Raw genomic sequence first — 14,230 nt, forward strand, 5'->3', positions numbered from 1 at the left:
TTGCTAATCCCCCATTCTTATATACCTGCCATTCCTTTAGTAATGCGTCATTTAGGGGTGCTGAAATTAATCGTTGCATTGCGATACGGGTGTCCCCGATGCGGCATGGATGCATAAGGACCAGAAAATCGATTGCGGGTGACGTTATGGTGACTAGCTCTGCCCCTCCCGGGAATGCACTCGGAACGTATTTTTAAAATTACATTCTTTTAATAAATTCTGTGTTACAATGGATGATGTGCCCCGCTGGCTGCACTGTGTATGTGCTTTTTAAAAAACAATGTCACTTCATACCGAATTTCACTGTTGTACGAAATATCCTGCTCATGTGACTCCCGGCCTGTCCCGCCCCTCTCCGCTCTCCTGAGTCCTGACGTCAGCGGGAAATTCTCAGTCCCGGGCGGGGCAGAGAATTCCCCGCTGACGTCAGGACTCAGGAGACGTGAGAGGAGAGCAGAGAGAGGAGAGGGGCGGGACAGGCCGGGAGTCACATGAGCGGGATATTTCGTACTACAATGAATTTCGGTATGAGGTGACAGTTTTTTTTAAAAAGCACATACACAGTACAGCGGGGCACATCATCCATTGTAACACAGAATTTATTAAAAGAAAGTCATTTTAACAACAGTAACATTACACCTCTCGCTCCGTGCTGACAGGTCCCTGGCTATCCTGTGCACATTCCACTGTTAACTCCTAGTGTGCTGGAAGGTGCAAACAGGAGTGCCAAGGAACTGTCAGCACCAGTGGTGGCCCGTGCAGTGTGTGTGTGTGTGTGTGTGTGTGTGTGTGTGTGTGTGTGTGTTAGTGATGGCTGCGTTTGACGGGGGAGGTTCAGTATTTTTCAGTTTGTTTGCGCCCCCCCAAAAATTTTGAGCACCAGCTGCCACTGGTCAGCACAGAGACAGTACAGGGAACTGTGTGCATGTCTCACTGCGCTTTCCTGTATAGCCAGGCAATCTTTTGGGAACTGTGATGTGTCCCAGAAGATTGCAGGGAGGAAGGGCCGCCTAGGAGGCCCAAGTGGAAGCTCGTCGGTAATCATGATGCATCGCGGAATCGAACCGCATCATGAGACCAGTGAAGATGCGCACCCCTAGCGTCATTCACCTGTATCCGCCATTCTTCATATGTTGGACTACTAGAGGATATCCATTTCACTGCTATCAATTTTCTTGCTATAAATAACATCTTACTAATGGGGAGTCTAATTGTCGGAGTATATTATTTCTTTTTCTAATTGTCCTAGCCAACATATTTTTGGAAATGTCTGTATCATATATATATATATATATATATATATATATATATATATATATATATATAGGTTAGGCATTGCTGTGGAGATACTGATACAGACTGTACAGATTCCAACATACCCCGCCATGTTTCATCTGTCATTTTACCAAGATCTCCCCCCCCCCATCCTTTTCTGGCTAAACAATTATTTATTTGTTTCTCGTGACTGCTCAGTCATGCGACCATAAAGAGTAGAGATCAAACCCCTCTTAACCACTTCCGGACCGCCCACCGTCGTTATATGTCGGTACTTTGAAGGAGGATATCGTTGTTATGGCAGCAGCTAGCTGCCATAACCTCGGTATCCTCTTCAAGCGAAAAGTGGTCTTTGTGGCGTATTCGCCTCAAGATCACTTTATCAGCGGTGGGAGAGGGCCCCCCCCTCCCTCCCGCCGCACTCCGGTGCCCTCCGCCACTTACCGGAGCCATCAGTATCGGCGGAGGCGATCGGATCCTTTCCCTAGCCTGACATGGAGACGAGTGAGGGGAAGATGGCCCCCACCCAACTCCTTATCATTGCAGGGCGGAAGTGACGTTTTCATAGCTCTTAAAAAGCCACTTTTTTTTTGTATTTTTTTTAATGACTTTTTTTTTTTAATTGCATTTTAATGTAAATATGAGACCCGAGGTCTTTTTGACCCCAGATCTCATATTTATGAGGTCCTGTCATGCTTTTTTTTTCTATTCCAAGGGATGTTACATTCCTTGTAATAGGAATAAAAATGACACCATTTTTTTTTTAAAGAACAGTGTAAAAATAAAAAATAAAAAGGTAAAATAAACAAGAAAAAAAAAATTTTTTTTTTTAAACGCGCCCCGCTGAGCTCGCGTGCAGAAGCGAACGCATACGTGAGCAGCACCCGCATATGAAAACGGTGTTCAAACCACACATGTGAGGTATCGCCGCGATCGGTAGAGCAAAAGCAATAATTCTAGCCCTAGACCTCCTCTGTAACTAAACAACATGCAACCTGTAGAATATTTTAAACGTCGCCTATGGAGATTTTTAAGGGTAAAAGTTTGTCGCCATTCCACGAGCGGGCGCATTTTTGAAGCGTGACATGTCGAGTATCCATTTACTCGGCGTAACGTTATCTTTCACAGTATAAAAAGAAATTGGGCTAACTTTACTGTTGTCTTATTTTTTTAATTAAAAAAAAAAGGCTATTTTTTCCAAAAAAAGTGCGCTTGTAAGACCGCTGCGCAAATACAGTGTGACAGAAAGTATTGCAACGACCGCCATTTTATTCTCTAGGGTGTTAGGAGAAAAAAAAAAAAAAAAAATGTATAATGTTTGGGGGTTCTAAGTAATTTTCTTGCAAAAAAAAAAGTTTAACTTGTAAACAAAAAATTTCAGAAAGAGGCCCGGTCCTTAAGTGGTTAAGGACTTTTGCATGGACTAACTGTCACCCATTCACATATATTTTTGTTTGGCATGTTTAGTCCACTGAATGTTATTATATTGCACTGATTGTCTTAAGATATTTCATTAGCGCTGTCAATGCTGCGATTTTTTATCCATGCGATTTCTTTCTAGGCATATTTTATATTTTGTATTTTTATAATAGCTGCTTTAGCGCGTGTTTTTTTTTAATCCTCTGAGCGCTGGGATCAGTTACACTTGCTGTTACTAATATTTTATACTATTAAAGACAGTACATATCTTTTCTGTAAATCTTGAAATGTTTTTAATATATTGTCTGAATAAAGCTGTGCAATATATTTTATCACCTTTTCTCTCTCCATACTCCAAACTCTTTTAAATTTATCTAATTCCTCATAAATTTTTTATTTTCCCATAAGGGGGAGTATACTGAGATATGGTTATATTGCATAGTGCGCCCCATTTCCTGCCAAACCTTATGTATCAGTCCAAGAGTTAAACCTTGCGCCATATCAGCAAAGTTGCCCGATTCTATTTGAGCTATCAAAAGGTATTGTGAGGATCTACTCAAAATGAATCGATTGGATAGGATCTGTCCAGTCGATCACTCCCCATCCTGCAACTTGTTGGAGTTGTGCTGCTAAGAAATACATTTTAGCATTTGGAACGGCAGGAGACAGGCACCCAGAGAGAGCTCATCTGTTCACCCATCCACCATCCTTATTACATATTATAGGGTTTCCTACACCTCTTCCTCTCTCCTCTCTAATGCATTTTCATTGCCCATACTTCTTATATAAACCAATAACTGTTTGAACTCAAGCCAAGTTCTCCAAGTTCCATAGAATTTTAAATAGGAATCATTTTGTAAGTGCATTAATTCGTCCATTCATCTAGTGCTATCCATCTCTCTAAACCATTCCAACACGATAGGCATTTTCTTTGATTTTCAAGATTTCGGGATCAATGTTTTTCGCTCTGCGTTCAATAGACATTCTATATTTTTTTTTTCCTTGACTCACTTGTAGCATGAAACAAATATTGCCAGGGGTCTTGCCCAATTTCAGAGCTGCTGATCATCCTAATTAAAGTGGAGTTACACCCAAAAGTGGAACTTCCGCTCGTTGTACCCCCCCCCCCCCGTGCCACATTTGGCACCTGTCTTTCACAAGTATGCTTTCCCCACTTCCGGGAGCCTCAGCTGCAGGTATTGACGTCACGGCTGGGGCTCCCTCCTCTTCCCCGTCGCCGGGGACAGTAGGAGAGGGGCGGAGCCTTGCACATGCGCAGTAGGGTTCCTGGCGTGAAGCCGAAAAGGCTACTCTGGCGGGTTCCCTTTACCCGCAATGGAGGCGGCAGGCATGCACCCAACAGCTGACAGGAACATCAGCTGTGGTGCCGACATCGCTGGACTCCAGGTCAGGTAAGTGTCGGATTATTAAAAGTCAGCAGGTGTAGTATGTACAGCTGCTGGCTTTTAATTGTTGCAGCAGTGGGCGGACCTCCGCTTTAAGTTTAAGCCTGGGTTCACACTACAACGGGCTGTGGATCGCACAGGAGCGCTGTGTGTCCCTGTTCCCCGTTTCAGGGACGAATCAGGGCCGATTCTATGCCTGAATTCGGCCCTGAAACAGAGCCAAAGATTTACAGCGTTTTTGTGCAGTGCGCTCCGCCGCCGCCCCGGAGATATGTGAACCGGCTCCAAAGGGGGCCAGTCACATTCTCCTGCTATGCGAAATAGATGTGTGGAAACGCACATCTAATTCGCATAGCTGTGAACCCGGGCTAAGACTTTTTTCCAATATAACTGGATCATTGGGCAGTGCCACCATATATGGGCATGTGTTTAGTACCATTTAACACATTTTGTACCCTTTCTTTATAACATAGAAAATCTTAAATTTTTGGGTTCAGTTGCACTTTACAAAATCTTAACCCCTTCCTGAACTCCGAGGGGTGGGAAAGATCGGCTGAATATGTGACCACTGAGATTGGCTGTCACAGTGGTCACTTGATTGGGAGCCAGTCCCGCTGACTACTAATCATTATGGTTGATTAGGAGTTGGTTATGTCAGTGTGCAGCGAGTGCGTTCGCAGCAGAAAAGCATTGGCTGCCTAGTGGCGCATAAGTGCGGCATGTGGGTGTTGGAGCCCACTCTTTTCCCGCTGCAGATATGTTAAAGCGGAACTTCACTCTCCCAATCAACATTGATTTTTAATTCTCATGCTGCTAACATTAGTAAATCGATAGGAAAGTATATCATCATATTTGCTTGTTTTAAACTTTTCTTTTACATTTCTTCAGTTACTTCCTGGTTTCCAGCCTAGGAAAATGATGCGATACATCCCAGGAGTCTTCAGGAGGGGGTTTTCTCAGCTAAGCACACTCTCCTATATGCATACTTGAGCTAAGGGCAGGAAGAAAAGGAATCATTTGCCCTTACTCAAGATGGCCAGAAATGTTAGGGGGTGATTTTCAAAGCAATATCTCAGCAAAAATAAAGCATGGAGATATAGATGGTTGGGGGGGGGGGGGGAGTTTGCTTTGAATAATAAAAATGAATTAAATAGCATTTTTGGTTTGTGATGCTTTAGATGCAGTGAAGAACCGCTTTAAAAAAGGGGTTGTAAATCCTCAGGTTTTCTACCATAAAGCGGAGTTCCACCCGAAAATGGAACTTCTGCTTTTTGGATTCCTCCCCCCCTCCGGTGCCACATTTGGCACCTGTCTAATCTAATACTGGTATTTGCTCCCACTTCCGAGCATAGATCGCTGCAGTATCCACGGCGATCTATGCCATGTCCGGTTCCATGTCCCCGGTCCGGCCGCAAGGCTTCACTTCCTGATTCCCTTACCGAAGATGCCATCGCCTCCACCCGGGCACCGAGGGACAGATCGGCTTCGGGTGAGGACATCGTGGGCGCCCTGGAAGGTAAGTGTCCTAATATTAAAAGGTCAGCAGCTGCTGACTTTAAATTTTTTTTTTCCAGGGGAACTCTGCTTTAATGCATTCTTTGCATTAAGGTGAAAAACTTCTTGTGATGCAGCAGCTCCACAGAACCCCCCCTCCCCTTTTACTTACCAGAACCCGGTCTTCCCAGCAACGGGGACGAGCACACCAGCTCCAGCTGTCTCGGGTCCTGACTGTATAGATTGATAGCAGCGCAGCCATTGGCTCCCGCAGTTAACCAAATCCAATGACGCGGGAGCTGGGGCGGAGTCCTGCTGTCTGTGTCAATAGACGCAGAGGCAGGACACCGGGGGAGAGCAGCTCTCCGACGAGGCACCTAAGAAGGAGGAGGAGCCAGGAGTGCCACTGAGGGACCCCAGAAGAGGAGGATCGAGGCCCCTCTGTGGAAAACCAACTGCACAGAAGAGGTAAGTATGACATGTTTGTTTAAATAAATAATAATAAAAAAAAAAAATAAACGCACCTTTAGATATCCTTTAAGCCAGGGATATGCAATTAGCGGACCTCCACAGCTGTTGCAAAACTACAAGTCCCATCATGCCTCTGCAAGTCATGCTTGTGGCTGTCAGAGTCTTGCTATGCCTCATGGGACTTGTAGTTCTGCAACAGTTGGAGGTCCGCTAATTGCATATCCCTGCTTTAAGCGGTTGTAGTGGGGTTAATCAATCAAGAAGGCCCTCATGCTACTAAATGTTCAAAAGTCTCAAGGAGATTGTGTGGTCAGTTTAAGGAGAGCAACAGAACAGTCCAAACTCTACAATGCCCCATGTTGTATACTCACTGTGACAACTGAGGGTCCCCAGGAGATTTACCGAAGAGAAGGGAAAATAAACAGAAAAAGAGACACCATTATTAGATGGAGGATTAAAATATGTGCATACATTTTAGGTAAAGTAAAATTCACATTAAAAACCTACCTGTGCGGCAGTAGGGATAGGCATTCCAGGCCTTCTCGTGGAATACTAGGGAGCCTTCGGGGGCCAGCATCTTGACAAAACTGGGGACTTTACTGAAAAACAAGACAGAGCAGAGGAGATCAGATAAGCGAGGGGGTGAGGAGAGCATCAAATCCTTACCAAAAGCTGAAAGGTTAAAGTGGTTGTAACCCACAGAAGTAGATTCACTGCCAGTCCCTTTCTTGTATGCAGCCATAACACACTCTAAGTAACGAAGCCTCTAAATACCCCCCCCTTTTTTTTTTTTTTTTTTACATATCTTCAGGACTGACACGCGACTCCCAGCCGCTCTATTCCTCCGATCCAGGGCTACAGTGGGAGGGGTCAAGATCTCCCTCCGACGTCAGCAGAGGAGGTCATGTGACCGCTGTGCTGGCCGCTCAGCCACTCCCACTGTAGCCCTGGATTGGAGCGGCCAGGAGTCACGTAACCGGCCTAAAGATATGTGAAAAGGCTCTTTTTTTTTTTTTTTTTTTGGTAAAACAGACATGCACACACCCTACACTGTGTGTTATATATGTTATTGCTGCATACAAGTGAGGGGCTGGCAGTGACATTTCTTAAACTTTTATACTAATAGCGGCGGGGGGTGGGTGGAGCAGGTGGAGACGGCTCACACAGACACAGGAGCTCACAGGCAGGGAGCGGGGAAGCAGAGCTGCGGATGACAGAGGCACGTCAACTGACCACGGTGTCAGGGCTCAACAGCCAAGGTAAACCATGAGCAGTTTACGGGGGAGGGGGCAGAACCAGGCAGGATCAGCCAAGTATCTTACAGCTTACAGACGGACAGGTTAGACAGCACAAGCACTGTGCTGTTTAACCCACTTAAGGACCAAGCCTATTTCTGACACTTGTTGTTTACAAGTTAAAGTCAGTATTTTTTGCTAGAAAATTATTTAGAACCCCAAACATGTATGTATGTATGTATGTATGTATGTATGTATACACACACACACACACACACACACACATACATATATACAGATATATATTCTTCTTTTTTTTTTTTTTTTTTTTTTTTTAGCAGAGACCCTAGGGAATAAAATGGAGATTGTTGCAATACTTTATGTCACACTGTATTTGCGCAGCGGTCTTACAAATGCATTTTTTTTTTTTTTTTTAGAAAATACACTTTTTCGAATTTAAAAAAAAACAAAAACCAGTAAAGTTAGCCCAACACACTTCTCACGGCAAATCAGCCGCTGGGACCGCTTTTATGTGAAAGAGGATCGCTCGCCATGTATAAATATAAAGTCAAAGTAGCGACGTATATACATGATGGGCGGTCGGAAAGGTGGTTAACCTGCTATAAGGGAACAGGACTTTTTTTTTTTTGGGTTACAACAACTTTAACTCCAACATAAAGGTGTGTGGAGTATTCGGGCGGCAGCCCAGGCGTCATGATGCAATTTCTTGTCGCCATGACACCTGGCATTTGCTTCCGACGTATGCTCTCCATGTACAAGATTTGGCACAGTGGTAAAGTAAGCCCAAAATCTGGTGCTCGTCGGCACCTTTCAGCAATAAGCTCAGCTCACCTCTGTAAATGGTAGATCTTGTGGGTGTATTGTCCCTTCTCACCCTCCCGCTCATAAGGCTCATTCTTCAGAACTTCAATTCCCTCTCCACCTCCTGTATTATCCTTGCTGGCTTCAGCCACTGAGAAGAGTTGGCCTACCTGGTACTGGAGGAGGAAGAGGAACACGCATAGTGAATAAAATTCAGCTGAAGGCCCGTACCTAAATGTATTTGTAATCCCTAAAAATTACCTTCTCTTATTAGCTCCCTTTTAGGCTATTAAATATACAATTGAAAGCCTTTTGTTATATCTGTTTATTAAAAGGCATCTCTGGGTAATCGGGTATACAATTGCCAAGCACTAACGTTGTGACATGGGAGGAAGGGGGAGAGAGTTACTTCCTCTCCAGTCCCGGCCAGGGAGACTCAGCCGCACTTCCTCTCCCGGCCAGGGAGACTCAGCCGCACTTCCTCTCCCGGCCAGGGAGACTCAGCCGCACTTCCTCTCCCGGCCAGGGAGACTCAGCCGCACTTCCTCTCCCGGCCAGGGAGACTCAGCCGCACTTCCTCTCCCGGCCAGGGAGACTCAGCCGCACTTCCTCTCCCGGCCAGGGAGACTCAGCCGCACTTCCTCTCCCGGCCAGGGAGACTCAGCCGCACTTCCTCTCCCGGCCAGGGAGACTCAGCCGCACTTCCTCTCCCGGCCAGGGAGACTCAGCCGCACTTCCTCTCCAGGCCAGGGAGACTCAGCCGCACTTCCTCTCCAGGCCAGGGAGACTCAGCCGCACTTCCTCTCCAGGCCAGGGAGACTCAGCCGCACTTCCTCTCCAGGCCAGGGAGACTCAGCCGCACTTCCTCTCCAGGCCAGGGAGACTCAGCCGCACTTCCTCTCCAGGCCAGGGAGACTCAGCCGCACTTCCTCTCCAGGCCAGGGAGACTCAGCCGCACTTCCTCTCCAGGCCAGGGAGACTCAGCCGCACTTCCTCTCCAGGCCAGGGAGACTCAGCCGCACTTCCTCTCCAGGCCAGGGAGACTCAGCCGCACTTCCTCTCCAGGCCAGGGAGACTCAGCCGCACTTCCTCTCCAGGCCAGGGAGACTCAGCCGCACTTCCTCTCCAGGCCAGGGAGACTCAGCCGCACTTCCTCTCCAGGCCAGGGAGACTCAGCCGCACTTCCTCTCCAGGCCAGGGAGACTCAGCCGCACTTCCTCTCCAGGCCAGGGAGACTCAGCCGCACTTCCTCTCCAGGCCAGGGAGACTCAGCCGCACTTCCTCTCCAGGCCAGGGAGACTCAGCCGCACTTCCTCTCCAGGCCAGGGAGACTCAGCCGCACTTCCTCTCCAGGCCAGGGAGACTCAGCCGCACTTCCTCTCCAGGCCAGGGAGACTCAGCCGCACTTCCTCTCCAGGCCAGGGAGACTCAGCCGCACTTCCTCTCCAGGCCAGGGAGACTCAGCCGCACTTCCTCTCCAGGCCAGGGAGACTCAGCCGCACTTCCTCTCCAGGCCAGGGAGACTCAGCCGCACTTCCTCTCCAGGCCAGGGAGACTCAGCCGCACTTCCTCTTTATTAAAAAGGATAAACAAGACCAGCTTTTTTTCTGCAATATTCAACTTCAACCCAGAGATTTTCCATGCAGTACTTTTATTCTGCTGCTAGACGCCCTCAGTCTGATGGCCAGCATCATTCAACCAACTTCCTCTGAATCAAGGTTGTCCTAGGCCTGCCCACAGCCTGTGACTGGACAGTGAACGGAAAAGCAGCACAGTGATGAGCTTCTCTCTCTGCTCTCTCTCTTGACATTAAAGTCAGGATCCCTGCAGAGCCCTGACCAGCTATGTGTCGTCAGCTGATTCTGGATCACAGGGGAACAGAACTAAGTGCACTCCTGACCCACAAGAGAAGTATGGCCCAAAGAGCTCTGGCCCTACTTTAAAAAATAAATAAATAAATATATATATATATATATATATTATAAATCTCTAACAAGCAGGGCCCTCTGATCCCTCTTGTATTGGTTTGTATTGCAAGTGTACTGTCTTCCCTCATATTGTAAAGCGCTGCGCAAACTGTTGGCGCCATATAAATCCTGTATAATAAATAGAGATATATATATATATATAGATATATATATATATATATATATATATATATATATATATATATATATATATATTCTATATATATATATATATATATATATATATATATATCTCTATCTATCTCTCAATACAGAGCTACATTAACCACTTACTTACAGCGCTATTGCTGGAAGGCGGCTACAGCGGCGTGGCTTTCTCATTCCGGGGGGGGGGGGGGGGGGGGGGGGATATGTGTCCATAGACGTCAACCGGGAATGGCGCGCTCTGTGACCGATGTGTCCTTCAGATACAGTTGATCACAGATCGCGGTAAAGGGTCAATCACAGCTGCCCTTTACCATGTGATTCACCCGGACAGTTTGGATTTGGAATCATGACTGCCTGAAACCCGAACACATTATTTAGATTTGACTATGGTTTCCCAGCAGGAAGCCACAGTTAAAAAAAAAAAAAGGCTGGGCGTTAGTTAGGCCTCATGTACACTGCTGCTGGTAAACGGACGTTTAGGAGCAGTTGGGCATTTTTTTTCAGCTTCCCCTGAACTCTCCTCTATGTTATCTTATCAGTCCATGTACACAGGGCCATTTATAGTCATTTCTAGGCAGTTGAGTTTAGAAGCACTTTTTGGAAAGCAAAAAAAATGCATTCAGGATGGATGTTCAGGGGCATTTGAAACACCAAATGCCTGTAAACGTATGTAAACGATGTAACTCACGTTTAGCCACGTTTCGTTTAAGGGCGTTTTTTTTTTGTTTTTTTTAACAGAATGAATTTTTATTAAAAATATTCAATCAGTTACATGTTATGCATATCAAGTGGTTTAAGGGCGTTTTTAATGGAAAAACATTTTTGACTGTTTGCAATGTAAAAACGCTTCTGGATGCAAACGCGCCTAAACGCAGCACAACGGACCAGCTGTCACGTTAAATCATTCAGAAGAGGTTAAAAACCGTCCCGTGTACATTATGCCTGAGGCTTTAAAGCAAAAATCTAAACTTCCCGAAGAAAAACAAAAACAACAACTTACATCACACCATTTTGGAATTGCTCAAGTTGGGAGTTTCGTAATTAAAAGGAAACTCTATAACAATGAGGCAACCTTGGCATTGGCGTTGTGATGAAACCACAATTCCCATCTGACTTCTGCCTGTGGGAGGTATGTCTCTGCCTCTCAGCGTTGCAATGCCTCATGGGACTTGTAGTTCCACACAACAGCTGGAATGTGGACTTTGTCTAGCCTTGCTCTTTCATGTATTGGCAGAGGAGCACTTACCTCTTCCACAGATATGGGCAGACGGACACGACTGTGAGGAGAGAAAGAAAAGAACATTATAAAGATTACAAAATCACAAAGATACTAATGCAAACCTACTGAGGAACTACAAGTCCCAGCAAAACCTGCACAACCAATGCTCACTCATAGAAACTAAGGAGCAAAACATCCATGGGAACTGGCCATTATATGAGGTCTGCAGTCCTCATGGGAGGTAGGATAAGGAGGGGGCTGGGACTTGTAGTCCCCCTCAGTAGCTGAAGTGTCTGGCAGGTCATGGTGTGACAGAACTAAACTTTGTGTGGAAGAAAAGAGAAGCTGGGACAGAAGGTGGTGTATTAGCAGGGCAAGATGAGAGAGGCAGCCTCCTGCCAGGTAGAAGTGTCTAGACAGCCATGCTGGTACTTGTAGTCCATCAATAGCTGGAAGGATAGATTGGCACTTATAGTTCTTCTTCAGCACCTGGAATGGGACTTGTAGTACTGAACAGCCGGTAGAAGGCAATGCTGAGATCTGTAGTTCACCAACAGATTATGAACAGACTGATGGTTGCTTATGTTGGGGCTTGTAATCCCCCTTGGCAGCTGGTTGATCACGCTGGGACTTGTGGCTCCCTCTGGCAGATCATCCTGGGGCTTGTAGTTCCCCCACCCCCTCCCAAAATCTAGTAGGTTATGCTGAGGACTGTAGCTCCCTTGGCAAACGGTAGGTTATGCTGGGGATTGTAGTTCCCCCATCACCTGATAGTTTAGGTTATGCTGGGGCGTGTAGTCTCCTGCAGCAGCTGGTAGGCTATACTGGAGATTGTAGTCCCCCTGACAGCTGGAAGGTAATGCTGGGGACTGTAGTTCCCCGGTAGGTTATGCTGTGGATTGTAGTCCCCCCAAACAGCTGGAAGGTAATGCTGGGGACTGTAGTGCCCCGGTAGGTTATGATGGGGATTTTAGTCCCCCAGCAGCTGGAAGGTTATGCTGGGGATTGTAGTCCCCCGGTAAGTTATGCTGGGGAGTATAGTCCCCCTGAGAGCTGGAAGGTTATGCTGGGAAATGCAGCCCCTCCTTCCAGGCAGCTGGCTGGCCACGCTGGGGATTGTAGTCCCCCGGGGCTGCTGGCTGGCCACGCTGGGGATTGTAGTCCCCCGGGGCTGCTGGCTGGCCACGCTGGGGATTGTAGTCCCCCGGGGCTGCTGGCTGGCCACGCTGGGGATTGTAGTCCCCCGGGGCTGCTGGCTGGCCACGCTGGGGATTGTAGTCCCCCGGGGCTGCTGGTAGGCTACGCTGGGGATTGTCATCCCCCAGGGCTGCTGGTAGGCTACGCTGGGGATTGTAGTCCCCCAGGGCTGCTGGTAGGCTACGCTGGGGATTGTAGTCCCCCAGGGTGCTGGTAGGCGACGCTGGGGATTGTAGTCCCCCAGGCTGCTGGTAGGCGATGCTGGGGATAGTAGTCACCTCAGAAGCTGGTAGGTGATGCTGGGGATTGTAGTCACCTCAGAAGCTGGTAGGCGATGCTGGGGATTGTAGTCCCACCCCAGCAGATGGTAGTTTTTGCTGGGGATTGTAGTCGCCACCCAGCAGCTGGTTGGTCATGCTGGGGCTTGTAGTGCCCGCACAGCTGTTATGCTGGGAATTGCAATCAACCAGTACAAGAACATTCTGCAACCTGTAGTCCCTCAGAGCTAACAGGAAGTAAATCTGGTCCCTGTGTTCCCCTGACAAGCAATGCTGGGCCTTGTAGTCCCCCATTATCAGAGCCCCCTCCTATTATCCCCCCAGCTCCAGTGAAAGCAGGCCGGGTCTATCTGTCAGAGGAGCACCCCTCCCCTCCCCCAGGCATCTGATGACAGCAGCTCCTCCCCTGAGCCCCTTACTCCCCCCTCCACCATCACTGCTCCCCTTAATACCCCCCCGGGGGTACTCACAACTCCTTGATGAGCACCATCCTTCCCTCCCTGCGCCGCTCAGGCCCCTGGAACACAGGCCGGAAACCGGAAGCCGCCCAGACTCACAGGAGGAGGGACACATGCTTCTGCCGGGTGGAGGGAGCCGGCGCGACGCCCCTGACGTCATTATTCCTGCGACGTAATGTGAAAGCGCTCCATCTGCTCTATCCGCCGGCTGGTTGCTAAGCGACCCCGGTTCAGAGGAGCGGAGGCGTTGTGTTTGTCATATGGACACGCCCTCTTCTCAGTGACTGACGATGACACAGCTGGGTGCTGGCTTTAAAGAGAAATGAAAGCTGTCCATCCAGTCAGCTCTGTGCACTATAGGGAGCCTAATAAAGTTTATTGCAGGTCCTTACCTGCTTCTCCTCTGTAGATTCTAATGATTGGTGCCCAAAACGGCCCACTTAAAGGACAACTACACGTTACACTTCTCGTAAATCACGTTGCCAACCTCCCTCAGCATTTTTTACTGACAAAACATGTAAAAATTACTGGCGGAGCAAAATTTCTTTACTGTCAACCTTGAAAAATGACTGAATTCCCATTAAAAACTAAGACAATTGATATTAAAACAGTATAAACACAATATGGAAACACTGACAGTACCCCTAACAAGCCATTTGCCTGGTTTACACTTAAAAAACTCAACACAGCATGACAAATTATCAGCCCTTGATATTTACAGACAGTTGTAAAAAAAAATCAGAGATTTTTACAGACTGTCAGTAAATTTACTGACGGTTAGCAACCCTGCGTCTTAGGAGCCCAACTTACGACTAAACTTT

The 14,230-nt window shown here is 47.3% G+C and overlaps 1 protein-coding gene across 1 annotated transcript in view; it reads right to left on the minus strand.

Moving 5' to 3' along the window:
* LOC141148499 (phosphatidylinositol transfer protein beta isoform-like) overlaps window positions 1-13,559 on the minus strand; it is a 27,244-nt gene extending 13,685 nt beyond the window's left edge. The window contains exons 1-5 of the mRNA XM_073636020.1: window positions 13,422-13,559; window positions 11,504-11,534; window positions 8,153-8,298; window positions 6,573-6,664; window positions 6,437-6,444 (exon numbers count right to left, since the gene is read on the minus strand). Of these exons, the coding sequence (XP_073492121.1) occupies window positions 6,437-6,444; window positions 6,573-6,664; window positions 8,153-8,298; window positions 11,504-11,534; window positions 13,422-13,441 (297 nt within the window). The 5' untranslated portion in view covers window positions 13,442-13,559. The remainder of the gene's footprint in view (window positions 1-6,436; window positions 6,445-6,572; window positions 6,665-8,152; window positions 8,299-11,503; window positions 11,535-13,421) is intronic.
* Window positions 13,560-14,230: the final 671 nt, after the last annotated feature.

Source organism: Aquarana catesbeiana, linkage group LG06, assembly GCF_042186555.1.
Source record: "Aquarana catesbeiana isolate 2022-GZ linkage group LG06, ASM4218655v1, whole genome shotgun sequence".
Taxonomy (NCBI): domain Eukaryota; kingdom Metazoa; phylum Chordata; class Amphibia; order Anura; family Ranidae; genus Aquarana; species Aquarana catesbeiana.